The 27,904-nt window shown below is 54.1% G+C and overlaps 1 protein-coding gene across 3 annotated transcripts; it reads right to left on the bottom strand.

The window, feature by feature from the left end:
• Positions 1-821: 821 nt before the first annotated feature.
• Positions 822-27,796, bottom strand: PLEKHN1 (pleckstrin homology domain containing N1). 3 transcript variants are annotated; one of them, XM_080380057.1, is made up of 16 exons: positions 27,289-27,796; positions 25,521-25,620; positions 19,572-19,718; positions 19,113-19,193; positions 17,589-17,676; positions 14,114-14,238; positions 12,468-12,617; positions 11,988-12,068; positions 7,541-7,610; positions 6,889-7,043; positions 6,057-6,251; positions 5,267-5,527; positions 4,532-4,684; positions 3,520-3,732; positions 3,219-3,267; positions 822-2,811 (listed from the first exon to the last, which is right to left on the bottom strand). In XM_080380057.1, the coding sequence occupies exons 1-16, from the start codon at positions 27,366-27,368 to the stop codon at positions 2,618-2,620; spliced, it is 2,142 nt and encodes a 713-aa protein (XP_080236183.1). In that variant the 5' UTR covers positions 27,369-27,796; the 3' UTR covers positions 822-2,617. The 3 variants fall into 3 exon arrangements, with proteins under 3 accessions (XP_080236183.1, XP_080236182.1, XP_080236184.1); XM_080380056.1 differs by having other exon boundaries at positions 3,520-3,648; positions 27,289-27,486; XM_080380058.1 differs by lacking the exons at positions 4,532-4,684; positions 5,267-5,527 and having other exon boundaries at positions 3,520-3,648; positions 27,289-27,486.
• Positions 27,797-27,904: the final 108 nt, after the last annotated feature.

The raw sequence follows: 27,904 nt of genomic DNA, 5'->3' as shown, positions 1-27,904 counted from the left end.
ACAGAGCAGTGTGCTTGAGAAGGCAAGCCCTCTGCCTGCCCTGCTGCTCCCAGCCCTAAGAGAGTACTGCACTTACAAACTGAGGGCCATATCCAGTTCCTCACTGGTCTTCTCTGCAGAATAACTGCAGAGGCAGCCAGGACACTTGGTTTTCTGCCCAGAGCAGATGCAGAGACAGAAGTTGCCTACGGGCATCTGGATGCAGTCCTCAGGACAGTATTTCCTTGCCAAGCAAGCCCCTGCCGTGGCCAGCTCCCCTTCCCAACCAGCTTTGTTAGAAGGCAGCTGCCGAGAAGTGAGGTCAGACTGACAAAGCAGCAGAGGCAGAGCCAAACCCTGCACCACCTGGCAGCCCTTGGGGGGCTCAGGTCTGCACCCCACCCAGCGCTGGGGCTGGCCAGGGCATCCCCACTCAGCTCACCCAGGTTTTCCCCAGGCTGGAGAGCAGGCAGCACGGACCCTCCTGAATCACAGCACGGCACAGGCATTGCATGCACGAGTGCACGGAGCCATTTGGAGTCACCAACCGATTTTATACAGCATCTTTCCAAGACCCCCAGAAAACAGGGCTGAGGCAAAGTCCAATTAGCTTCGGCGTTAAACCTCTAGCCAGGCCTCATTGCCTGACGAACGCAGGAGAGACTTTGCTCTAAGATTAGGTGTTTACGAGTGCCTGACCTGAACTACAGACTGTCTGGAAATCATCCTGGACCCAGGGCCCCAGAGCCCTCCAGGGAGGAAGGGCTTTGGAAAGGACCACAGCAACACAGACAAAAATTCATCTCCATTAAACCAGATGATGGCAAAGAAAGAGAGAAGAAAAATGTTCCAGAAGAACATGTATTGCAATTGTCCAGTCTCACAGAAGTCCACCAGGGAACTCTTACAGTAATAGGGAGGGGCTTTTCCCTTCTGATACATTGCAGGTATCGCTGTTGAAACCCAGTTAAAAATATTGTGGTGACCATCTTCAAAGTCAACGTGTTCATAGGGGCTCATGACCCTCCTGCCTCCCAGCATACTACGTGCTTTTGACATTCCCTAGTGCAATTCTGTCCTAATAAATAGACACTTTTGGGGTTAAGTTACTAGATACAAATCTTCCCAAAATGAAAGCAAACCTGAAACAAAACAATAACAGCTAGAAAACCCAAACCAACACACGCACGAATGCGCAGACAGCTGCCCATTCTACAGTACTGAACATCATCCACAGCTAGAAAATTAAATAGAACTTCAACTCAGCCACATTTACAAGTTAAATACATATTATCCACTCAAACCTCGCATGTAAACTTTGTTGGATACCTTCTGAAAAAAAAAAAAAAGTACAATGTAATACACAGATATTCAAGTACAAAGAGCTCCTGGATTGTTTTGTTTGCACCAGTGAAAGAACAAAAATAGAGTTTTGTTAATATGTTTGGTTTGCAGCCTCTTTAGGGAACAAAGGTCAAGAATTTGGAACTTAAGTTAAAACATTTGGATTTGCTGCCGACCTTGTATGTGCTAAAGGATCTGGCCTAAGAGGCTGGAAAATGATAGCACTGAGACTCTGTCCCCTGTTGTTTGTATCCTGGTCTTGCTGCTGCTCTGGAGGAGGGAAGAGAGAGATTGCAGCCCACTCTGGCATTGCTCTGATCACTGGAGTATTATGGCTGGACTGGAGTTTGGTTTGTGGTGAAATCTCCTTCCTTCCCTCCCTTCCTAGATAGTCACAGGCAGAATTTAGCGTGAGCCCAGCCACGGACAGAGGGGTGGAAGGAAAGGACACAGTCCCCCAAGAGGAATCTAGGGCATCCTTTCTAGGGAAGACCTTGGTAAACACAAGCCACTTGGCATATTTGCTGGCAGCACACTTCTTGATTCCACCTGCCAAGGTGACAGGCTCATAATATTGCAGGTCACTGCCACGGTTTGGAGGCAGTACTGGCAGGGAAGAATTTTTTGCATTAAGTGGAAAGAAAGGCCTATTCTTCCCAGATCCAGATTGTTTTTCTCCATCTCTTGTCAGGTACCTGATCGGGCAGGAAGAAACTCCTATGAGCACACCTATTGCTGCCAACCTTATACACCATGATGGGGCATGCTCATGCGTCTGGCAAAGGAGGAAGGTTTGGTTTAACAGCTATCCTCGGGGATCAGTGAATCCCCAAAGTGGCCAGGCTGAGGGCTCTGGTAAAAAGGAAAAGGATCAAACTAACCCAGCCACCAGCCAGCCCTTTTCTTTGGCTTTTGAGTGATTGCTCCACCTGAACACCCAGTCCCTTTTCTCTGAGGGAGCCTGACAAGCTTTTTGTTCTTCCTTTTATTTCCAGGGGGGCAATGCCATTCCCTAGCCAGGGCTCCCCAAGGCAGTGCAACCACAGAGCATGCTCCTTAGCGTAGCACACACTGCTCCTTGGCTCCGCAGAGGCTGTCGTTTTTGTGCTTTGCTCTCATCCCCAGATTTAGGGGAGAAGTTTGAACTCCAGACCTGCCAGGACATGGGAACCAGCCTTCCACAGAGCAGAGCCCTTCCCTTTGCTTGGTATACCCCAGGCTCCTCACCCTGGGGGGAAGCCCAGAGAGAAAAGAGCCCAGGGGCTTTTCTGTGCCTGGCTCTGGAGGCCTTTCCTCAGGCCTGGTAGAATTGGTGGCCAGGAGCTGGGGAGCTGTGCGAGCTGCCTTGCTCCTTCGCCTCAGCTTCCCACAGGTTGTCATAGCTGAAGTCACTCTGGAAGCTCTGGAGCTCGGCATAGTCGTGGTAGGCTGCAGAGTCACGGTGCGGGCAGCTGGCCTCTGGCAGGTCGTATGTGCCGACATTTCCGTCTGCAAAAAGCCAGAACAAAGCGCTCAGAGCGCTCAAAAGTAACCCAGCGGCTGCCCTCTGCCAGCAGAGAGTGCACACAAGGGTCAGCAAAATCGCAGCCCAGCTGCAGCTAGATCTGGGCAAAGCGGTGGAAGTGTGCCATGGAACAAACCACAAGCCCCTTGGTGTGATGGGTGGCCAGAGCCGGTGGGCAGTGGGTGGAAGCCAAGACAACTGCCTCCAGCAGACAGACCAGATGCAGGGCAGGGGGCAGGGTGACAGACTTGGTCCCACCATGGGGAAGCAGGAGGAAGGAAGGGCATGCATGAGTCCCCACGCTCCCTCTCAGCCCTGCTTTCAGTGATGCTCCAGACATTGGCAAGGTGGGGTGGGCTGCAGCACCCCAGCAGCCTCCCAAGAGTCTCACCTGGTGGCTGCAATGAAGGGCCCAGATGTTCCTCTCGCAGAGAAGAGATCTGAAAAGAAAGATGCGCTGATGAGGATGACTTAGCACTGCAGACCTGGGATACCACGCACCAGCCCTGCTTGGTTCCCCCATCCCAGCTCTCCTTGATGCGTTCATCCCCTCACAAAGTGAAGGGCTCAGGGCCCTCCAGAGACCAGCCACTCTTCCACCCCAGAGAAAGACAAGCTGGGACCCTGCACCTCTGTGTACTCCCCAGCAGCCTGCACAGTGTGGGGCACTAGGACTGCATTTACAAACTCACCTCATCTCGGTAAGAAGCGTCAGCAGGAGGCCGCAGCTGGAGATGGCCTGAGGTGCCAGGGGTGCTGTAACTGGGAGCCACGGGCATCTCTCTGTAGTGACTGCTGGGCAGGGGCTGGCAGTTCCTTTTCTGCAGAGAGAGATGCTGGGGTACCGGGATGGCTGGGCATCCATTTGCCTGTGCCAAACCCACCTGTCCGTGACACTGCAGGAACTTAACCAAAACAAACTCCAGATTTGATACCTGCTATGGAGAGCTGGGGAACGCTGATCTGCTGCTTCCCATCTGGCACCCACAGCCAGCCCGGCTGTGAACAGACTTAGGCAAACCAAGGTTTTCTGCCTACCTTGCAAATTTCAGTACACTCCAATCCTTCAGGCCTTAGTTGGGAAAGAAAGAACGGCTACAGGCCCCTTGCCACACACGTGCACCTTGCCTTCCTATCACCCACACAGATAGCGGCAGGTGGCCAGATGTCAAGGCAGCAGGATGAAACCTACTGGCGGCTCAGGGGACGCAAAAGGACAGAGCAGTCAGGAAGAACCCCCCGAGGGAATGAAGGACTTCAGCAGTATGGGGGGTGCCAGCCACAGACTCAGAAATAGTCTTTTCCCAAGAGATGTGCAAAACTAGAAGTGTGGCCTCTCACAGGCACTCAGTTATCACAGCTGGAATTTTTGGGGGTGGATAAAGTGGTGTCTGACTCATCTCTAGTTTCTATAGACTGGATCACATCTCAGTCTCTGCCTTCTGTGGTTTCTGGCTGTTTCTGGAATTGCTGCGATGCTGACATCCAGCGATAAGACAGGGGAAACCTGTTCCCCTCTGACTCTGTCCTGGCTTGAAAAAACAGAACTGCACTGTGCCCTGCCGCACCCCGCAGCGCAGACCTGAGTTCCCACATCCCACTCAGGCAGACAGCAGGAAAAGAAATGGCCCGAGGCACAATTTCTGGAGCCAAAAGCCTGTGTGCTGAGTCAGGGCCATAACCAGCAGCAAAGGCGCAGGGTACCTCTTGCAGGAAGCTGGAGCTTGCCGTGCTGTGAGCGCTGGGGGAGCTGGGCACATAGGGGTCGGCGTACAGGGAGGAGTGGGGCAGGGCCGGCTTCTCCAGGGAGCTGGAAGCTGTCGAGGGCTGACTTCCCACCAAGCTCCATCTGTTCAGCTAAAAGGCAGAATTGAAACAGGAACATGACATGCTATTCCCTACTTGCAATTCATCCCCAGGAGGGATCAGAGTGGGGAATCTCCCTGCAATTAAAGTCCCAAATGCTGCTCAGCCATGAAGGATGACGGGGGATGACTCCTAACTGTGGCCATCTGTGCTAACAAGGGGACTTCCCTGGGCATAAGGCAGACGCACACTCATTGAGGGGAGGGAAACATGGCATCACACACTAAACCACTGATGGACACACGCTGCAAAGCCCTCAGAAGAAGAGGCTGTGTCCTATGAGGTAATAACGCTCCTGCTTGCAGAGCGCTTGGGGCTCATGCTGCCTCAGGAACGAGCACCCAGCATCTCAGGGCTCCCAGAGACATAGCTCCCTTTGCCGTATTTAGCCTCACCTCCCATGAGCCATTTTCAAATGGAAATGGGTTTCACGCCTGCCCTAGAGCACCCACCAGGACAGCTATCCCTGCACGCAGCGCTGTAAGGAAAATGCAAGCCCTGCACCGGTTCCTCTGCTGCCTGATCCTTCCCAGGCAGGCAGGAGGGCAGCCCCCCATATCCCAGCCCCCTTACACTGCTCAGGTCCAGGCGTGGCGAGGGAGCTGCGGGGTGATGCTGTGAGCTGTGTGCGGAGTATGGCTCGTTATACACTGACACCAGGAGCTCGCCATTGGGATTTTCAGGAATGAGGCTGCAGATGGTCCTCTCTGTGTCCTGGCTGGGCAGCTGCTGGCCACAAGGCCCACATTTGCCCTTGGACTTTCTGGCACTGCTCCCCCGCCGCAGGTCCTGCGCGGACAGCCCCATGCTTGGCCATTTGGCCTGTGCCAGGCACTGAAACAAGGAGACAGACCCCGGAGCTGGCTCTCCTCAGGCCAGCCCCAGGTATGCAGACCCACTTGCAGCCAACACAGGGCACTGCCCTGCTAGGGCTGCTGCCTGCGGGCACCCTGCTGCGCTTGTGCATCAGCGTGGTCCTGCGCACGCACACACCCTGGGATATACAAATGCTGCACAGGGTCAGAGCAAAGGCCTGCCTAGCCCATCACCTCCACCCACCCACGGGCCTTTACTTTGGGATTTTCTAACCTTTGAATAGTCCCATTTGCCCGTTTGCAATCTGCACCAACAGTCCCTACACAGAGTGGAGTATGGGGATCGGACCCTTCAGCAGACTTTTCCCTTATCAGCAATGACAAAGCTGAGCCAGAACAAATACAGGTTCCAGGCACGGATTTGCTATGCCACGTAGCAAACACTGACCACGCAAGCTCAGCCCATCCGGACACCTAGATAGACCGCTCTGGTCAAAGGCAGCATCTGTTGCCACATGCGTCCCAGGCTTTTAGCAGGGTTCACTTACATTGAGAGGCTGGGAATAGCCATGGGAGAGGGGGTCTTCAAGCACTCTGCTCTCAGGCATTAGCATGAAGGACTGTCCATCAGGAAGAGAGCCGCTGTTCTGGGAGAGGTGTGTTAAGGTGGCCACTCTCCCTCCGGACGCCCAGGAGTTTGTACGGCCATCAGAAGTGAGCGACCCCCTCCCGCTGCTGGCAAACTAGACAGAAGAAAAGAACAGCATGTAGGAAGAGCTCTCTGCGTGGCCACAGGCACATCCCTCCTCAGCCCCATCTCGTGCCTGAGCATCGCCAGCCCAGCCCTCTGTGCCCACACGCTGGGGCCAGACCCGGGGCTGGGCTGTGCCTACATGGTAAGCAGCTGCCGTGCCTGGTGCAGTGGGGTGTGCTGCTTTCTGGGGCTGAGAAGGCAGCTGAGTCTGGCTTGCTGGGGTGAAACGAGGAGGGCTTGCAGCAGGGAGAAGGGTGCTCAGGCACCCTGACCCCATCCCGGCTGCAGTGCTGGCAGGGTGGCTCTCCCCTTCCTTGCAAGACCCTGTTAACGTTCTTGTGCCAATGCCTCACTGCAAACACAGTCTATGGCCAGGGGTCTGCTTCTGAATTAATTTAATATATGCCTATATAATGTAATATAGGGCTTCAAAATAATTTGCAAGGATCAGCAACCCCATGACGGCCCTCAAGCAGGGGACTTGAAGCAAAGTCTGCTGTGTCACAAGAGTACTCACACATGGCCAGAGATAGGAAAGATGGGAGTCCTGGGAGACACCTATTGATTACCAGCCAAACGCTGTTTACCTGCTAACCTGTTTTACCCTGTTAACCCACATCTGTTACCTGGCTGGGGTGTGGCAGCTTTGATCCTGAGAAACTCTCTGATCCAGAGAGGGAGGAGTCAGCATTTCGAAACTGGGCTGTTTTGAGGCAGTAGAGCCACTCCTGGTAATCATCATAGCTGCAGCAGATCACCCGGATCGAATTGATCAGTCGGCCTGTAAAAACATCACTCACTGCTGTTACCGGGTTTGATTGACAGTCGTGTTGCTTCCCTCAAAATCCCATGGGAATCCCCTTGCTCCTTCCCTCCCCACATTCCCCCAGGATGTGGAGACCCCCACGCCGGTGCAGGGACAACCGGAATGCTCCGTCTTCAGTGCTGCCCATGTGCACCCGGCTGAGTATCAGACAGGGGCAATCACAGCCCAGACCTAAACGACGGGGAACCTGTGCAGCCCTGTGTGACAAGCGCTCCTGCAGTGCAAGCGCTGCTGCTGGCTCACAGCCTCTCCCAGCCAGCAAAGCCGGGTCCTGCAGCACAGCCAGCGCACAGACAGGATGAGATTTCCAAGCACTTCAGTTCACAGAGTTTGGCTGCCAACACGAGTGAGCACAGCCAGGAAGATGGCCACAGCAGCTGAACAAAACCAGCCCAGCCCCAGAGACCTCCGCGGCTGCTGCCAGCACACCCCTCAGCATGCTGGACACACACCTTCTATTAAAAAGGAGGTTTTCTTGTTCTCTTCAAAAAGCACTTGGATGGCGTTGAGTGGCAGCTCACCCTGTCGGAGAGAGAAGCAGGCTTAGGACTGCGTAGCGGAGCACAGCTCACAGTTTGTGCCGTACAGCAGACAGGTGGAGCAGGGGGGGGGGACGACAACGTGGCTACCGCTGCCTGCTTGAGGGCTGGAGCCTCTGTGGGCACCTGGCCAGTGAAGCTCCGCTTCCACAGGGGCTTGCCCGTCAGGTAAGCCAAGAGGCTCTAGGAGCCTGCTGCAAAGTTTCACCAGCTTAGCTGGTGAGGGTGAGGCAAGGCTGGCAGGAGCCTGGCTGCTTTTCATGTGGCGCGGGGAGAAGGTGCAGCTCAGCCCTGCCGACAACCCCCTTGGGGTCCCCTGTGGGGAGGGGGAGGAAGAAGGAATCGTAGAAGCATAGAAGCATTTAAGTTGGAAAAGACCTTTAAGATCATCAAGTCCAGCCGTTAACCCAGCACCGCCCAGCCCACCGCTAAACCCTGTCCCTAAGAACTGCATCTTTGTGTTTTTTAAACACTTCCAGGGATGGTGATTCCACCACATCCCTGGGCAATCTCAGAGCCTAAATCACCTAGGTCAGGTCTGCAGGAGACAAGAGGCACCCAAACTGGTGCTGATCTGGGTGAGGACTTGCGTACATCAATACTCTCATAGGCGTGGGACAGAGGCATGTTGGAGAACTCTGTCGCCAGCAGACTGAGTCAGCCTCGTCCCTCCCCGTGCACGTGTCGCTCTCCCACCACCAGCCTTACTGCAGGAATGAAGCCTCTGAAAGGCGCTGTAACTGCACAAGCCATTTCTGTAAGCTTTCTTCTAACAGAGGTCCCTCCTGAGACACGAGCTTCAAAAAAACACTCCTTCCCTCCTCGTTCCGTTTTCAACAGTTTCCCATAGTTTAACGGCTGATTTCTCCAGAACATTTTGCAAACATGGTCTTGAATGAGGTTTTCGTTGCTGGGCTGGGACTTCCAGCCTTGCAAACAGGAATCCCCACAATGCACACCCTTCCAAGCCCTACAAAGACAGGGTTGAGCCCTCTAAATGCCAGCTGGTGAAACGTGAGCTCTCGTGCTGTACAGCACAGTTGTCACTGTGCCCCCGGTGATCAGAGCGGGGTTTGCCCCTGGCAGGCACTGCATGCGTGTTCCTATTAGCAGGCAGACGCTAAAGCAGCCTGTCCCTGGAAAAACTGGAGTTAGAAGATACCCCGTGCTGTTGCCCCTAAGCGCAGCAGTACCTTTGCATGCACATCCACCACTGCCTTCTCTGCCATCACCTGGTATCCCTTGCCCATCCCCACATCTGCCACAGGCACTGGTCTGTGCCAGGCACAGCTCTCCAGTGAGCTCTGTGGGACAGGCAGGAACAGGACTGCCTGTTCCAGACCTCTGCTGCCTGCTGCCAGATGTCCTTTACGTGTCATCGCTGACAGTTCAATTCGGTGTGATGGGCAACCTGGCAGAAGGACCAGCGGTTCATCAACACTGAATTAGGACCTAGGCCTCCTTTTTCTCGAGGGCTCCCCAAGCTGAATTTTCCTTACAGAAATGAAACAAGAACAGTCCTGGGAGAGCGGGATTTTGCACTGGAACCATCTCACAGATAAGTTCATTGCTTCACTTCTCATCCCTCTCATTCTCTGAGCCAGTGGAAACCAAGCAACACATAGCTTCTTTGTTCCTTAAGCCCCTGTTCACTGCACCTGGCTGTCACCCTGACCCTGTGGGCACAGAGCTGGTGGCAATGGCCCTGGGAGCAACTCCTGGCTGGGATGGCAAACACAGGGTCTGGGGAGCGCTCAGGAAACGAAGTTCCCACCTCACACCACTCTCCTCCATGCCCAGCAGCAGAGGAAGCAGAGAAAGCAGGAGCAAAGCCCTGTCATTTAACCAAAGGTCCTCTCAAAAGGTGCAATCAGTCAGGATTCATTTGCCTAAGTTTACAGGCTGCAAAATAAGGTGTCTAGCAGAAACTCCTCATCATGTCCTCGCTGCAAAGCTGTCCCAGCTGCATAGGCCCCAGGGAACGTGGCTGACATGACAGTGTTGCCACAAGGGAAACGTGGAGCTCAACCAGGCGTTCATGGTTTTGCTGGCCAGCTGCCTCTCTGCAATAGCCTGTGGGCACAGGCAGGCTTCTGTGGTATTTCTCTTGCACCAAAAGGGATTTATGGGATGAGCAGTACAGGGAGGCTGACCTTGGGAGGGAAAGCTCATGCAATGCACCACGACTTGTTTTGCCCTGTCGCTGGAAGAAATGGACTTTGATGCTTCAGCTGCCGCAGGCGCTGCAAGGCTGTGTGTGGAGGGGGTCAGTGCTGCCTGCTCCTGCTGCTCCTCAGCTCTCCGGCACATCTGAGCAAGCCCTCCTGCCACCAAGGACAACTGCACAGGGCTTTCCCCAGGCACCCAGGGCTCCATCCTCCCTAAAGCAACAGCCCCTGTCTGTGGAAGGGGGCTGAAACACCCCGTGGCAAGAGTCCCACCTAGGGAAGCACAGCAGCATCCTGCAAATAACATGCAAGTCGGCTGCAGAGAGCCCCTCCAGCCTTCCCCGGGCATGACGTGAACGCCAGCAGTTCCCCCTTGCTGATTTACCCCTCGCCCAGGGCCTTTTCCCACCAGCGGTGAGCCAGAGCCTGCTGCTTAGGGTGAGTCCCGTCCTGGCAGGCGCAGCTCCTGCCTTACCCCTTCCCTGTCCCACACGCAAACTTGGCAGTGGCAGCTCCTGTGGTTTGTATGAAACTCAAGAACAAAAGGGCCGGGCTACTCCTTCACACACAAATCGCAGGGCTCCGCATCTGCTTGCAGGGAAGGGAAGTTAATGTGCAGAAGCCCCGGGAGAAGGCTCCTGTGCCTCGACATGCCTGTGGAAAATCAGGTTCCCACTGCAGTGTCACAGGCTGGTGAATCACCTCCTGCCTGCACTCGGCTGTGCAGAACCCTGCAGCTGCCCCACTGAGCAAGACGCCTGGGGACCAACACTCGTGCACCGTGGGAAGGGAACATGGACGGGGCAGACAAATCTGGTTTAAGGTTTCAAAAGAGATGAGTTAATCTGAGAGCCCAGCCCAAGGCCCCCTTACGTGGTTCCGCATTCCCAGGAGCTGCAACCAACATGTTCCTGAAAACAAGCCCTGTCTGAGGTGTGTCACACAAGCCACCGCTGCTGGGAAACACCCTCCACTGTTGCACTGGGGATGGAGGACAGGAGATGGGCTTATATCCCTCCTCACACCCCTTCCTGATGGATGCACAGCCATCTCCACTGGCCAGGGAGATGCTCTGTGCAGGTCTTCCCAGGGGCAGTCCTTGAATTAAAAGCATCCTGCATGGCTCGGGGCCTGATGTGGACATGGAGAATTCATGTGAGGAAGGACCCCATTGAGTTCACACTGAATTTCACAAGCCCTCAATCTCTGCAGGGTTTCCTTGCCGCTGGCTCCTCTCTCAGTGAGTAGGAAGGATGCTGCTGCTCTGGAGGAGCAGCTCAGCTCTGCTCCACCATGTGCCGGTGCTGCTGCACATGCAGGTTCACAGACAGTTCAGCGCTCTTTTTGGCACATTTGTTCTAGCATGGGAAAACAGGGCCAGAAAGCACAGGGCTATTTAACAACCATCGCAATGATGGCTAAGGTAGGTGTTGGCCATCAAGCTTAAGCCCACTCAGACTGCAGGCAATGCGAATGCAGCTCCCAGGGCCCACAGTGCCACTGCCCATCTGTGCGGAGGCTCCCAGCTTTGCTCCTACAAGCAAAGACACACCAGTGGACTAGAGAAGCTTGTCTCACATCCCCTAGGGCAGTCAGGCCTCCACGTCCTTGTTGGCCCTTCCGTTGGCATGCCCAGACATTGCTCAGAGCCCTTGTTCCACAGAGAGAAAGAGCAGCAAACGCAGCGCACCAGCAGCGGCCTCTCCCCTCTGTCTGCCAGCCAGCTGCCTTTGCCCCTACTCACGAGCATCAGATGTGCTGCCAGGATGCTACCTGGTTCCAAGTGGTCCCACAGTGCAGGGTCTGGGAAGCAAAGCCCCCGCTCCACAGGGGCACTCTCTGGGGCTGTTCCAGCTCCTGTCTCAAGCAAGCGAGCCAGGCTCTCTGCCAGCATAACCACACAGAACATGCCAGCCTCCCTCCTCCCAGAGACTCAGATTCCTTGGCAGTCAGCTCCTTTTCCCCCAGGCTTTTGTAGGAGGGCAAGGTGTTTCTCATGGGAAGATAGCTTGCAACATCCCTCTGCCTGCTCACCTGCCAGCTGGCAAGGGAGCAGCGTGGAGGGAAAGCCCTTGTCAAAACAAGGAGCACAAGGGAACCCAGGTGGAGGGGAGCAACAAGCCAAAGAAGTGCTGCAATAGCCACTGTGGATGGGTGAGAGAGAGCAAGAAGGTGCTCCAAAACGAACTTACCTTAAAACAGAGGCTGTTGCGCTCTTCAGATACTATCACCAGTGTGGATGGGTAAAGCACCAACAGCCGATCATGCTGCTCCTTGGAAAGTAAAGAGGAAGAGGGTTTCCTGTGAACAGCCAGACAGGGCTCAGATCTGGAGAGCCCTTTATTTTGTCTCTCTGACAGCAGCCTGAGGCAAGGGCTCTGGAAACAGCCGACTGGCTTCCCTGCAACAGGGCTCCATGGGAGATTCCTGCCAGCTCCAGCTGCCAGCCCTGTCCTGCAAATGCTTATGCACGCACTGTCCCCGAGCACCACTGCTGGGCCACAGAGGCAGTGACAAACATCTTTCCTTTTACCGGGATGTGGGTAAAATGACCCTCCAGGGACCCATTGGATTAGCGGCAGCAGGTAGGCAGGAGTCTGCACTAGTCACTCCATCCATCGCCTTTTCTGAGCCATGCTGACAGGAGCTGGCTCCCCCGAGATGTGTCCTACCTGGAAAGGCAGATGCTGAAGCTTGACTCTGGAAACACAGAGGACATCGCCTAGGGATTCCCGCTGGGTCCCTCTCCACTCCTGGACAGGCATGTTCTGCACAGACCACCGCAGCTCCTCCTTCCCCATAGAGCTCTGCTTCCAGTCATTCTAGGGACAGGAGCAGAACTGAGAAGCAGGGTAGACGTGTCCTCCCCTAAGAGTCTGGCTAGTGCACAGCCCATCTCAGGACACTTTTCAAGTGTGGCAGAAACAGGAAAGAATAAATAAGTCTGTGCAGGAGCTAGTTTTCCAGCTGGGACTGAATAATCATACTTGGTACCTGGCATCACCTGTACATTGCCTTTCAAAGGGGATACCTCTGCTACAAGTTGGGAGGTGGAGACAGGGAGGGAAGTGAAACCCTCCAGAGACTGGAAGAGAAGACAGGTCTCTTGAATCTGGTCCTGTTTTCTAGGCCCCAGTCTTCTCCTCCAAATGTTTCGTAATCTCTGAGTAATTGCACAAGCAACCAGCTGTGTGAGAATTTCCCTGAACCAGACTCAAATCTCTGACCCTTTAGAAGGCTGTGGCAGTGGCATCTCTGGGTCGCAGGTCTACTTTCAGCACACACACGCTGCCAGCCCCTCTTGCAATTCCCTTGCAAAAGACTACATAAACGGCAAGCTCCAAAATTAGAAGCTGTGTGTGCATGCATACACAGCAGAAATGCAGCAGAAATGCAGCAGAAATGCGACAGAAATGCAGTAGGCTGCTGCCAGGTCTCAGCAGCACCGAGCACCTTTGGGGTTGCCATTCAGACTCAAATCTCACACTCGCTCCGGTGCTGGTTGCACAGACCTAAGAGCCTAAGGCCATCTGAGCACAAACACACGGTTCCTCCACGGACAGGGGAGTTCCCAAGCAATAACATGTCCGTCAAGTGTGGGTAATTAGCCTGTCTACCCATGGTTATCTTAGGGGTGGTAGAATAGCTAAAGGAAGCAAGAGCTCTGAGGTGTGTTGCCTGGGGCCAGCTCTAGGCACTGACAAACTGGCAAGTGCCTCAGGTAGCAAGGAGCCGGGGCCACACGGAGGCCCTTGCCAGGCTGGTACGTGCTGCTGGCAGAGGGGCGTCGATTGCCACATGTCAGAAGGGCTGAAATACAGACCATGCACAGCCCCGGCAGCTGCTGGCAGTGGTGTGAGTGGCACCGAAACCCCTGTGCACCACGCCAGAGGGGCAGCTCCCTGGCTGATGTGGCGAAGCACTCAAGCAGCTGGCCTGGAAAAAGGGGTTTAGGCCAGGAGTTAATCCCACACCTCCTTCTGACATTTTGAAAGAGCAGCAAGCACAGCAAGGAGCGTTTGGAAGTGGACCCAGAGCCCTTCTCCCTTTCCATCCCCAGGCCTCTGCTCAAGCTCTCCAGCCTGGAGGAGGTGCCCAGAGTCCCACGGGGCACTCAGGATTCTGGATGAGGAAGGTGTTAGATGAGTGCCTAGAAAAGTGGCAAAAACAGCTGAGAGAGGCTGGCTGCAGAGATCATCCCTCCCACTGAACACGGCAGGAGCAGTTCAGCATCCACCCAGCTGGCCCAGCTTCCCCAGTCCTTCAGCTCTGAGCCCACACCATGGGAAATGCCCGTGCACCATCCCAAGATACTAACCTGAGAGAGGCAGGGCAAGCCAAGGCTTCCTCCGTTTAGTTGGATCTGTTTCTCCAGGTGATAAAGCCACTGCTTCAGCTCTGACTCAGTAGGGCAAAACACGATAAGGGGATTCAGCAGAGGACCTAGGTATGCGAGACACCAGATGAGCGGAGCAGATAAGGGCACTGATTGCAGCATCAATAAGTAATCAGCTGGCTGTTATGCTTGGCATATCACACCACAGGCTGCCTGCGAGTGCATTGCTCTGTTGACATCATGCTCCAGTCCCTCCTGCTGCTACCTGGAGCTGGTTGCCTCACATCGGGCTGCTGGGGAGCTCCCCGGCAGGGACTGCTCCACCACCTTCTTGCCACCTCCTCATGCAGCCGCATCTAGCTCTGACCACCAGTCACTTTTCAGTCCAAAACCAGTCCCAGAACAAAAATCAAAGACAGATTTCAGCTGTAAAAGTCCCCCCCCAGTTTGTGAAAAGCATCTCCGCGGGCAGAGATTATCACAATGTGCTGCTGCAGACAGCCTAACTCAGTGCAAAAGTTTCCTGCTATTTCTTAGTTTCACTTTGGCACTCAATATGTAGAACACTGGTAGCTTTCTGACACTGTTTGTTTATTGCTTCGCCAAATACAATCTGTGCCAGACAAGCTGAAGCTGCTCTCAGACATACTCTTTTAGGGAGGAAGAGCCCTGTATCTTGTTGATTTAATGTCTCTAGCTATCATTCACTTAGCAGCACAAGCAAAAAAGTCTCACACCCTCTCTGCTACTCACTAAGACATAATCTAGTGACGTCAATAATAATTTCCGGCTGGCTGCAGAATGCATATTATAATTAATAATTTACTAGTGATCTCATATTAAACCATACTTGGTGCATGCTCAGTAAGATCTGGCTTTGCGGGACTCTGAAGTATTCAGATAAGCAAGCGCACTGGATAAGCATGATACTTTGCCCTTCTATGGAGTCTTTCATCCCATAATCCCTGCATTATTTATGAACATCAGCTAATTAAGACTTTGAAATACCTCTGTCAGGAAATGCACTAATATGGACAGAGCAGAGGTGGGGTAGACTGAGGTAGACACTCCCTGAGCGACTTCCCATAAGTCGCTCTGTTCAGACCCATGACGGTAATTAGGTGTCCAGCATTACTGGGCATCCAGGTGCCTACGTACCATTGTGGCTCTGGAGGTCTCTTGTCTCCTCTTGCTTTGGTGTCCCTGTCTTTCCAATGGAGAGAAGTGATTCCCTACTTTGTAGAGTTAGTAGGAGGGTATAAAGGTGCGAGCGTTATCTAGATATTGTGGCAGCTCTGACTGCTCCTCTGGGCATCCAGGCCTTTATACAAACATCAGGAATTTGGCTGGTAGGGCATGACCCTTAACACTGCGCTGCTTGCTCTGCCACCTCCTCTAAGGCCAGCCTCTCAGATGTATCCTGAGGGCTGTTTGCGCAGCCACATACAGACAGGGCCCCAAAGGAAGAGAAAATGAGAAAAGAAACTCCTGCCTAAGCCTGAAGCTTGGGATGTGCCTGACGTTTGTTCGAGGAGCTGCTGGGGAGGCTGCAAAGCAGAGCCTGGAAGGCTGCTGTTCTGTTTATTCAGTTGCTGCCATTTCCCTCAGCCCCAAGGGCACGTTTGTGGCACAGTCATGACACAGCCATGCTGAGCAACCTGTGCCGGCCCTCATGCTCTTTTCTTCTGCCCTGTCCTTCCTCTTTTCTTGCAAATGCTTCCAGAGGAGCACTGGAAGCAAGAAAGCCCTTTCCCGGAGCAGCAGCAGTTTATTCCCACCCAGATCTTTCTGTCTGGAGACACTACAGAGCTGCAACATTTGCGGGTGAGGCAAAGGTAACTCAAGGTGCTCCAAGAACTTCATCAGCATCGGAAGCTGTGCAAGAGATGGACCACAAAGCCAAGGTGACAGCCAGCCGCCATCCTCTCCACCATGCCAGCACACCAAGGGACAGCTCTGGATGCCGCCAGGCTTCATTCTCATGCACCACCTCCACACTCTCAGCGATCGTGCCGAGCATCGTCTGATGTACTGAACTACCCTAGAAAGCTCAGTTCATGGGGAACTACTGATGCCATGGGATTTTGCAAGAGAATGGATACGTGTCTTTTGTGGCTCAGAGTCATGAGACAAAAGACTTCCACCCTGACACTGTGCGGGGCCATGGACAAAGCTCTTATCCCCTCCGTGCCTTGATTTCTCACCCTCAGGCAGAAAAATAAAACTGCTCTACTGATCTCCTGGCAATCCTAAATATCACTACCTCCCTGGGTTTTTTGTGTCACTGCTTCCTGATACATACAGCACTCTCTGTCAGAAGGGCTTTGGTTTGTTCCATCCCTAAGCAGGACACAAACCCAACAAAGCTTGCAGCAGTTTTCCACCCATCTGCACTCCTGCATGTTTTAATACAAGCAGAACAAGTCCACCCACCCCAGTGCAGATGCCCCTGGCAGGTTACGCCTGGGAGTGGTTTTCCTTCATTTTACAGACTCCCAAAAAGGGTTGGAGAGCCCTGCCTAGCACCATGTAACAAGACCACAACTCAGCAGTCTTTAAAATTAATGGATCATTTGTACTGGCTCCTTTTTATCATTTATGTGATTATTTTTTTTTGATGGAGTGGCCATTGTATAACTTTAAACAGAGGACACCAGAGTACATAGTGGGCCTAGAACACATACGAGCTTTCTTGGCTCTGTACCATTACTGGGTTTTTTACTTGTTTCCATGTACTTCATGCTTTAACTACTGCTCCTAGGGGCTTGCAACTGCTGTAAGTCAGCAATGACTAAGCCCAAAGAAGCTCCAGCCACGCTCTGGACAGGTTGTTATCCCAGTTAAGACTTCTATAAAGCAAGATCACTCAGAGAAAAGTTTAAAAAAGCTTGTGGAAGCAGGAGTGCTGGTGAGGGAAGAGTTGGGTCCTGATGGCACCAGCCTGGCATTACTGGTAGAGGCAACTCACCTCTGGGCACTGTTGCCCACCCTGTGTGCCTGAGCAGTGCCACACACCAGCAGGGACAGCTGTACGCCTGCCTGCTCAGTCACTCCCTGGCCTCGGGGCTTATATGGCAATGAGAGGTGGGAGAAGGAGTTTTATTCCATTCCTTCATTCAGATGCGGTGCACAAAGAGCAAATGACTGGGCAGAGGTGGGAACTGTCACCATGTGTCCTTAGTACTAACCAGCTGGAGCACGGGACCATCCTTCCTCTGCGCTCCCTACCCAGCACCTTCCCTGCCTTCAGCCCTGGGCATCACTTCCACACATTTAGAAGCAGGGAAGCCTTGGAGGGAAAGATGCAAATGCTGGCAGGAAGAGCTTCAGCTCTCTGCAACCTCTTTCCACTATGTGGTTCTTCTCTGGGACTAGCTCAGAGCAGGACAAAGAGCAGAGACAGTCATGGTTCATATACTCTCTGTTCTCTGTTCAAAGCAAACAAAAAGGCACCAACCTGCAATGCGGAAAGCATGATCCTCCTGCCCAGTGCTCTTCCCATTCTCAATTTCACACACATTCAGCTCTTTTAAAGGCAGCAGTCCCTGCATAAGAACACACCATTATTTTGGGGGCAGCCCACAAGCAGGCTCTGTAATTAATGCCTCCTTGCCGTAGGAGACTGGAAGTCCAGCCTTGGCACCGGCGGGCTGCTGTGGCTCACACTGTTAGACTGCAAAGTGTTATTCTGAGGGGAAGCATTTGGGACTCTGATCCAGCATACGGCCCAAAGGAAGCAGGTTCAGCAGCTCCCTGGGCTCCGTGGGGCGAGTACTGCAGCAATCCTCTGCCATGCTGGCAGGAACACTTTCTTTGTATTCCAAGTCTTTCAGTTTTAAGAGAAACCTCAGCAAAACAATGCTGGTTTAACACAAGAAAGCCAAAAGATGGAAATGACCATAAAGCAAAATTAAGCTGTCCTGTTTCTAAACTCCAGTTCTTCAGAGTCTCACTATAATGAGGCTCAGGAACAGATGACAAGTTTGTGCTCCCTGGCTTGGGCTTTCTAAACAACTGTAAAAGATCCTAATGGCTGTAATGTCTAGGGGCCAGTACTGGCACATTAACTCCTTTTTAATTCATCTAGAATTAATAAACTAAGGAGGTGTTTATAAAGTAGATGGGAGATTTTGTAATATTGTTTGCATTCTGACGTGTCTTTTCAGTTGAAGGCTGGCTTGCTGGATGGCTCGAGAGATTGCATTAGCCTCAACTCACCTAGAAGACAATAAATCATTTCTAAAAGGAACGGATTTTATGAACATCTACAAAACAGCCATGGTCAGTTTTAGTTACTCACTCATGTGGAGGGAGAGCAATTTCAGGGATTTTTGTTTACGTGTTTGTGATTCCTTGGCCGCATGTGCAAAACAGCCTATTGTTAGTAATTCACCAGCATCTCAGGTTAAAAGACTGACAAACAGTTTGCCAGGATAGCTCCTCAAGCTTGCCCTCAGTTTTTTCTTTCCACCCTCTTCCCACATGCCTCTTTCTCTGCCCTGCAGATGAAGAACTCCCCCTTGGTTCAGAAACCAAGGCCAAATCCGCCACTGGCACCAAGGCCAGTGGGATCTGGAGCAATGGGAGCTTTGACCCTTGCCAAGGCCCAGCTCCCTGTGCTTGGCGCTCTACACAAAGGTAACTCCAGGTAGCCTAAATGCCTCCCATCCCTGGTCCTGCCTGCCAGACCTGCACAAGTCCCTATTCCACCTCTGTGGGGCCCTTTATCTCTGCCCACAGACAAGGCCAGGGACTCAGGTGAAACTGAGCTTGTTTGGGTACAGCCCTTAGGAGGAAACCCTCTCTTCCCCCCCGGAGCTCGGCATCCACAGCAATGGACCGGCTGAGATCACTTAGAGGAGGCCAGTGGAAGCCCCAGGAGCTGAGCGAGCCTCCTGCTCTGTCCCATCCTGTCTGCCCATCTTGGCCATACCGCCCGACTCCCCAGTGCTTGCCCCAGCGCGACTGGGAGATGCCCTACCTGGTAGGTGAGTCCGCTGGAGCCCACAGACTGGAAGTACAGGTAAGACTGGAACAGCTCCAAGAAGCAGTCATTCACCTCCTGCAAAAAAGACACATTTTGGGTTTATCTCAGGATGCCTTCCTCCTCCAAGCTCCCCTCTGCATCTCAGACTGATCTGTGCTCAGAAAAGCCAGCAGTCGCTTATCCAAAGGCCATCACCGCATCCCTGCTGGTGGATCTGCTGCCGCCGCAGTAGCTGAGCACAGAAGCACGGCCCAGGTCCCCATTGGGATGGGAGCCAGTGGGTGCTCCCGGTACCCATGCATCACGTGGCAACAGAAGTCCCTGGGCCACGCAGCAGCCCAAAGAAGTCTCCATGAGTAACATTTCCTAGAACTACACTTTTTACTTCCCAGTCCTGCAGGACCACTCTGTGCCTGGGAAGAGAAATGCCCACAGACAGGTGCCACAGCTTACCTGGCAGTGCTGGAACTTAAACTTGACCTTGGAGTAATAGATCATTTTGCCCATATTCCTGACAACCGTTTTCCTTCGTCCCTTCTTGAACAGGCTGGGGAACCTCTGGTCCAAGTTTTCTTTCTGGTTTTCCTGGTTCTGAATATTCTGTACCAAGGATTCAGGAAAAACAAATCAAAGCCGGTGAGAGGTGGGGGCCTGATGTCTGGAAGAGACTTTCCCAGAACATCTTCCCTGAAAGGCTTGCTCAGAAAGGCAGGCACCCAGGCCAAGATGTTTGTTGTTGGGTCTCCATGCCAGCATGGAGTGAGGGTTCAGTTACTGCTGGGAAGATGTGGGAAAGGGGGCGTGTGTGCAGAAGCACATCCTACATGTAGGGTGTCCCAGCTCCATGGACAACCTCCTGCCATCTGCATCAGATTAACTGGAACAAGGACTGATCAGGGCTAAGCAAACACAGCTTGCCTTCTGCTGGGGTTAGTGGAAAGGTTTTCTTTGCACTAGTTCCACCTGGATTCCTCAGCTCTCCCATCTGCTCAGATTCCTCCATTTCTCCAGGTGGACTCTGTTGTTTCAGGTGCCCAGACAATTTTGAAGCAGAGTCCCACAGCCATAAAAGCATGGTGCCGAGTCCCGAAGCTGCTCGTTGTCAGTGCAAAAAGCTAAGGGAAGTCAGCAAGCACTGCCAGAGAGCAAGGGCTGACATGAGGGAGACGGCACTCAGGACTAGGGGGTTCCCTTATTTCCTGCATTCTGGTTATACGGAAATTCTTCCTTCTGCAGAATGGCACAAACGCACACCCCTGCAGCACTCTGCTGCTCACAGCCCGGAGATGCCAGATACTGCACCAGTCCCAGGCGTGAGCAGCTCTCCCTGCAGTTTCCCAGAGAAAAACATTTTTATCTCTGGGGGTCGGTCGATTTCCTTGGGGAGAAGGGACAGGCTGTATCCCAGTGAGACCACAGACACCACTGATTCCCCCCACATCTACACTCCGCTTGCAAATCCGAGTCTTAAATGCCAGCTTTGTTAGACATGTCGCAGACTCTGGGTATTCCTTCCCAAGGAAAAGAGAAAGGTCGGTGGGAGATGCAAGGTTTGCCCTGCTGCTCTGTCAGCCGGCTGTGAGCCCACCTTGGCGGGACCCCACCCCGAGCACTGGCGGCTGTTTCCTGGGGATGCTGCCAGCGAAGGCATGGCTGTGCCGGAGCTGGGAGGCCGGGTATAGAGGTGGCATGTGGCTCCCTGTGTCTCATACGCCTCTGTTCAAACAGCATTTCCAGGAATGAGCAGGGAGAGGGCTGCCGGGGCTCAGCAGGGATCAAGTGACAGCCAGGGGCTTCCAGCAGCTAGTGCTTCCCCGCTACCAGACCTGTCTGGCTGGCGTGTGCCCGCTCCTTGCACACCATGCCAAGGAGACAGCTGCCTAAGCCCCGTGATAAATGAAGAGCCAGCAGAGCTACCCAGATCTGTCCTGCTGGGCCCTCTGTGACTCACCCCTCTGGCATGAGATTAACCCCTCTCATAACCGTGCCAGGGGCATGGGCAGCACTCAGGCCAGAGCGGAGCTGCTGAACTGGTAACAGGAGCCTCGTACCGTTAGGACCCTTCCACCTGCAAAGCTTGGGGTTCCTACCAGGGTCCCCCCTGAAATTAGGTAATTATTAAATAAGATAGTAATATCTAATTTAGATTACATATTAGGAAGGAATTCTTCCCTGTGAGGGTGGCAAGGTGCTGGCAGAGGCTGCCCAGAGCAGCTGTGGGTGCCCCATCCCTGGCAGGGCTCAAGGCCAGGCTGGACGGGGCCGGGAGCCACCAGGGCTGGGGGAAGTTGTCCCTGCCCATGGCAGGGGGCTTGGACTAGATGGTCTTTAAGGTCCCTTCCAAACCCAACTATTCTGTTATTCTCTCTTTAGGACACAAGTTAACCCCTTCTCTGCTCAAAGTCTTCTTCCAGCTTTTCCAGCCGGCTCCATGCAGTACCCATGAACACGTACCCAGGTCCTCCCTAGAGGTGGGAGCCTGCTGGCTGCCAATTAATCGTCTCACTGAGAGGCAATTAAGCATAGGAAAAGATTACATCTGTGCTACAAGCTGCTGTCAGAACAAAGAGCAACTGATCACCTGACAGCTGTGGCAGCAATAACAAAACACTGCTTGGATAAGGGCAGCAACCAGCAACAGGGAGGGGGGAGAGGATAAAGTAATGAAATTACAGTCACAGTGGTAAGTGGCAACACCAGCTACCAGCTGCCTAAGCAATGCTGCTGCCTGGAACAGGGCAGCCAAGTTTCCCAGGAGTAAGGCCCCAGGAAGCAAAAGCAACCTGGGAGCTGGGAATCCAGCAGCAGCTTTGGCAAAGAGCTCAGCCAACCTGCCAGCTTCCACTGGGATCCTCCTGTGGTCAAGAGGGAAAGGGAGAGCTTCCACTGCCACTGTCCATGTGGTACGTCCATGTGGTGAGTGGAATACCTCCCTCTCCCAAACAAGCATCTAGCATCCCCAGCTTGCAAGGGTTTGCAGCAAGACTGAGAAGACAGCTACATTTAGTGGCTAAGCATGGGGGCATCTCCAAGACCATGGACAGGATGGAATCACATCACTGAAATCTCCTGCTGCCCTTTCAGCTGCCCTGCCCGCCCATGCCACACCAGCCTCTCAAGCCCCAGCAGTCTTTATCACTCATGATCAAGTATTATGGTTTCGCAGGAGGAAATGGGGCTGTTCAGGTAATTTTCTGTTCTTTTGTTTGGGTATTTTTACCAAGCAGGTCTCCCTTGGGTCTTTTTCTAGCAATTTTACGTCCTTCACTGGAGTGCCACTGTTAAAGGCCAAATAAATACAACTTTGCCTATGTGCGAGGAGAACTGCCCTCGCCACTTTCCGCAGGTTCCTGCCCACACTGAGGAGCAGCAGCAGGGAGCTGGACATCATTAAATCCAGCAGCCAGCACAAGCCCTTGGCAAAAGCAAGCGCAGCCTGTTTGTGCTGCAGCAGGGGCAGCAGTGACGCCCACCTCCTACCCGCCGCTTTTCTCCAACACTGTCCAGGATAGGCACAACCACAATCCCCATTTTTCCTGCTGCGGAGCTGAAGCTCGGGGCCGGGCTGTGACTTGGCCTGCCCGTGAGCCAGGGTGGCAGCCTGGTTCCCAGGAAGCATACAGCAGTGGCATGGCCGAGTGGGCTGGCGGGTGGCATGGGCAGACAAAGTGGCCACAGCTGCCACCTCCAGTTCTGGGGTTTCCTCTGCGAGGCCACTTACACTGGATGGCATGGAGGTGGCATCAGACACCATCCTGCCCTGGCCACAGAAGGAGCCCGGGGGACAGGGCACGAGCTCATCCGTTTTGTCCATCTGCAGGTTCTATGGTTTCTTTGTCCCCCACCTGGAGAAGCAGGCTGCCTTGCGCTGGCTCAGGCTTTCTCACTAAGAACAAAAACGCTTTGTAAGATTGACGGTGCTTCCCATAAACTCCTGATCACCTGCTTAGGTACAACAGCAATTTCCCAGGATGTGGAGGACTTGCCTAAACCCAGGCTCTGGAGAAAACAGCTCCTGCTGAATCTCAGCTATCTCTGGGCTTAGATCCACAAGTGCATCCCTGCCCTCCCCGAGGCAGGTTTATAGCCACCAGCACAGCCTGCACCTGGCCATCCCTCAAAAAGCGGGACTGGGAACCCCATGATGTCCTGTGAGGGCTGGGGAGCAGAGCTGTCACAGCCTCCTCCGCAAGCATCACTTACCTCCCTGGCCCATGCACTCCCTGAAACTGCGGGGATGCCTCTGCGTGCAGCCAAAATTAAAGTGAACTAGCATTTACCATCCCTCTGAAATCCTCCCCGGCCAGCTGTTTGCTCCCCTGGCTGGGCTGGGCTGGTGGCAAGCACGCTCCTGCCCCAGCCCCATGCTGATTAGCACTGTTTCTGTTAGCTCAGCTATCTCGTGCTGGGTTTGAGGCAGCACAGATCATTGGAAACCTGGTTTCTCTCAGGGTTTGGCAAAGCAGTGGTTCTCTGGCACTGCAAGTGCCCTGAGACTTTCTTTCCCTCTCTCCTTCTGTCTTGGATGCCTCATCCTACAGGTAGAGCAAGTTAATAATTAACCTTGCCCCAGCCCCTGCAGACCCCAGTGACTCCCAGCTGAATCACTAACCCTGGCAGCAGGAAGAGCTCAGCCTTGCAAGGCTGGTGCCCTGGGGCTCCAAAAGCTGCTGTTTAATGATAAAAGCAGCAAATGAGAAGCACCACTCTCCGGCACATCCTTCCCCCTCACTTTTGCTTAGGCTTCCCAGAAAGGCACAACTGGCAAGTGTGGGAAACAGGGCAGAAGGGTGGTGGGAGAAAAGGTGCTGGCTTTGTGTGCCGGCTGCCCATGGCAGGGTCCAGAGGGGGCCTGGTTTCCAGCAATGTCACTTGCCCCAGTCCCAAACTGCCTGCCACGGCCAGAGATTTGGTGACACCATCTCCTCTGAAACTCCATCAGAAGAGTCCTGTGCTGGCAGCTGCTCTCTAACCTGGCCCTCTCAGAAGTGTTTCTCTTGAAAAGACAGGAGTGGGAAAGGGACTAAGCCAAGGCTTTCTCCGGGCCACACAAGAAGCTTGTGGCTGAGCAGAGAGTTTGGATCCCATCTGCCCCAGGTGAGGGAAACATCTAAACAAGTGCTCCACCCTTCCCTGAAGGGATCCCACACTCTCTTGCGCTCCTGAACAAATATTCAAATAATCTTGGTGACCTTTGCTCTGTCAGCTTGCAGGATTCATTTGCCAGGATCCACTAACATGACAGCTCCCCCTGCTAGAGTCCAGGATCTGACTGGGACCTGGTGCTGCCCAACCTTCTGGATGCCAGCTGAGTCCCACAGGGAACCATGCCCGCTACTCTCATTCACAAATAACAGGCAGGACTGTGAAACAGTCCCCGCTCTGCTGCGCTTCCCACCTGTACAGTTCAGGACATGTTCCCCAAGAAAGAGGATGGCACTCACCCATGGCCCCCTCACAAGCCAGCAGTAGGGTCCCAGTCCTGCTCCCTTCTCAGGCTCACACGAGGAAAGGGCCAGCCTGCTTGTGGGGAGCAGACGTTTGAATCTCTGCAGCAACCCAAATTACGTGAGCAGGGCTGCTCAGAACTGGGTCCTCCAGTACACCAAGCCCTTGACAGGCACCAAGTACACCTAGTCAGGAGCTTGAAACCCAAGAGATAATGTCCTGCTGCTGACCTCTGTCAAGCTGTGAGTCCCTGCCTCAGTTTCCCCTTCCTCCATATCCACACAGCCTATCTGCCATGCAGTGGGGGAGATGCACACACAGTACAGACCAACAGGTCCCAAAGCCTGCTCCACAGCCTTGGCCCACCCAAAGGGACCGAGCAAACATAGCGGAGTTCATCGTTTCATCTCTCCTTTCCCTGAGCAGTGCTGGGAAACAGGCCATATGGCCACAAGGCTGGTACGTGCCTGGGATGGACCTGCACTTCCTGATTACCTTCCCAGGGCTTATTGCTAATACGCTGCCGGCTCCGTCTCATTCCAGCGTGGGAATGAATCATCCTACTTTTGAATGCTCACTCTAATTTTCCCTTCCTTCACAGGCTACCCAGAAACAAAAGAACCAAGAGCAAAGGGGTGTGTGATATTCCCACCGTGCTGCCGACTTCGCTCTCAGCGCAAGCCTCCCACCCTGTCACACATTGGGGCTGATGGCAGGTCCCCCCAACACCTGCATGGGGACCCTGAAGCAGCCAGCTCTGCTGCTGTGAAGGGCACAGGGCTCACCCCTTCCTGGGCTGCAGAGATGACCTCCGTCTCTTTGAGACAGACCTGTTGCTGCCCCCAGATCCAGATCCAGACCCATCATCCCTCTTATGCACAGCGCTGTCCTTGAGGTTGATGGGAATAATCTCTGGGAGCAGTGGGGAAGGGGTTTGGATGTGTTTGTACTTGCCTTTCCTGGGATATACTGCAGGATTTTGTCTGTGGTCATCTCTCTCTCCTGTCCTCCTTCTAAACCAAAAAAGCTGGGCATTTTTTTCTTGCCATTTTGTCTACAGGGGGGAGAAAAAAACCAAAGCACACATGCAAACACAGATCTAGGCTGATGCACAGTGAATTCTGCCCAGAAATAAGGAAGCCAGAAAGTGAAGCAAGCAATTTGTCACAGGCTTTCTAACCATTCCCAGCCCAGCAAAAGGCTGATGAACAGCCTGGGAGAATTGTAATGGGGTTTGTGCTGCACTTGGTGTTTCTTTGCTTTTTTACATGTCCTTGCATAACAAAACGATCAGCTAGGCTCATCTGTGTCTCCAAATCAGCAGAAGGACCAGATGTTCCATTGCAAAATGCAAAGACCGAATCCAGTCCTGACAACTATTCCAAAGCCCCTAGACTGGAGATGCATACATATACATACACCAACATATACTCACAAAGAGGTTTCATTTCTATCTTTGTGGTTTTCATTTCTCTTTCCTTTCACTCCCAGCAAGGCCCCCCGCTTCTCCTTGCGTGCACACCACTAACAAGCAGTTACCGATGCCATTTAAGAAGCACTGGGACTGGTTTGTTGGGACTTCTCAGCAGTTGCTCTCTCTTTCAAACAGATTGCAGTGTTTAGTTGAGCAGAAACTAGGCTTATCTGTAAGGAGAGCTGTGAGTGTGGGAAGCCGGGGGTCAGTGGGGACAGGAGGTGCTCTGGGGCTTGGTTGCTCCACTACAGCTACCTGATGCCAGCCCTCCAGGGTCAAAATTCCCCAGCTGATCCCCTCTCTTTTACCCCACAGTACCTCCACAGACTCCTACAGGTTTGCTCCCAATTTACAGCAGTACAGGAGACCCTTTCTTGATTAGAAAGCCTAGCAGAGTTCATGGGATTTGTCTCAAAGCCCAGCCCATATGCTGAGCCCCGTTGTAGATGGGGCAGGCAGGTTCATGAGGAATCACCCTGGTTCTGGCAGAGCTCCCTTCCAGCCCGGAGCACTCAGGATGGGGAAGGGCTCTGCTTCACCTGTGCTTCGGCACCAGCAGCAGTGTTGTGACTGCGTGAATGGGAGCGTGGGCAGTGGGAAAGGCAGTGCGCAGGGAAGTGTGTGCTGCGCTCGCTGGTGGGCTCTATTTTGGAACAGCCATCCATCACTGTGGTACCCGAACGCTGCCCTGGCCAGCCCAGCATCAAAATCCCCAGAGGATTTCACGGACATTTTCTGTTCTGTCTCCATTCAGGGCTGCAAACGCAGGTCAAATCGTACGGGCAGGGTGGCGGGGTTTGGGGCTTTCTAAAGTAAGAAGCATGTGAATGTGGGTTTTTCACAGCACTGCAACTCTGGCATCGTGAATAAACTCCCAAGTGAATACAAGGAGTGTCAGGCGTTCTGCACCTTGCCCTGCCTGTTGCATAGAGGGGAGTTTTAATTTTCAAAACGAAATTAAGTAAATCGCGTTTCTCCTGGGGGCAGCGCCGCTGAGCTAGGCTGCCGGCAGAGCCCTAGAATTCCCTCCCGGGCCCTTGTGGAGAGCTGGTGGCGTTTGGCGCTGCCCAGCACCCTGCGAAACCCCGCAAGAGCCCCGTTCCGCTGAGCCCGTGCGTGGCTGGCAGCCCGCGGCGCGGGGGCAGCCGCCCGGCCGGGGCTGCGCGGGGGGTAGCGGGGGGTAGCGGGGGGGTGGGGGGGTGGGCAGCACCGCCGGGGGCGGCCCCAGGCAGAAGCGAGGGTACTCACTCTTTCTTCAGCGAGGGCTTCCTTCTGAACGAGCCCCGGAGCCTCGCCGGCGCCTCGGGGACACAGGTGATGTTCCCCATGCCGGCAGCGAGCGCAGCTGCCCCGGCGCGGCGCCGTGCGGTGCGGGTGTCCCGCGGGCGCTCCCCTTCCGCCGGGTGTCTCGGGCGGGTGTGGGTGGGCCCCGCTCCCGGCCGGGCGGCCCCGCTCCTGCCCCGGCCCCCGCCCCCGCCCCGCTCGGGGCTGGCGGCTGGGAGGGGCGAGCCAGGTGAGCGGCAGCGGCCGCGGCCCCCGGGGGAGGGCGGGCAGGGCAGGCAGCAGCCTCTGCCCGCGGGCGCGCTGGCATCCCCGTGGGGTCCGCGTCGCCTGGCAGGAGGGGTCCCGCGACCCCCGGAGGAGGGCAGACGAAGCAGGGCGGGCGGGCAGGCAGAGCGGGGGCAGCAACTTCTGCCCGGGAGCGCGGTGGCATCCCCGCGGTGGGCTGGGCTGCCTGGCAGGAGGGGTCCTGGCCCCCTCCTTTACCTGCTCCCCTCTCCCCTCCCTAGAAGCGTTTTGAATTTGGGGATCTCTCGATTAACAAAAGGGTACCCTCAAGGTGGGTGAATCCGGTCTTCGACCT

Source organism: Falco punctatus (genome assembly GCF_963210335.1).
Source record: "Falco punctatus genome assembly, chromosome: 3".
NCBI classification, from domain to species: Eukaryota; Metazoa; Chordata; class Aves; order Falconiformes; family Falconidae; genus Falco; species Falco punctatus.
This window is presented reverse-complemented; position numbering and strand designations above follow the sequence as displayed.

Excerpts from the sequence above, each read along its gene's own strand:
- PLEKHN1 (XM_080380057.1), bottom strand. The coding sequence starts at position 27,368 with ATGGGGAACATCACCTGTGTCCCCGAGGCGCCGGCGAGGCTCCGGGGC. Across the intron at positions 7,611-11,987 it reads GCAACAGCCTCTGTTTTAAG|GGTGAGCTGCCACTCAACGC; the intron begins GTAAGTTCGTTT and ends TCTCTCCGACAG. Across the intron at positions 3,733-4,531 it reads GCTCCAGCTTCCTGCAAGAG|TTCCTGCAGTGTCACGGACA; the intron begins GTACCCTGCGCC and ends GTTTTGGTTAAG.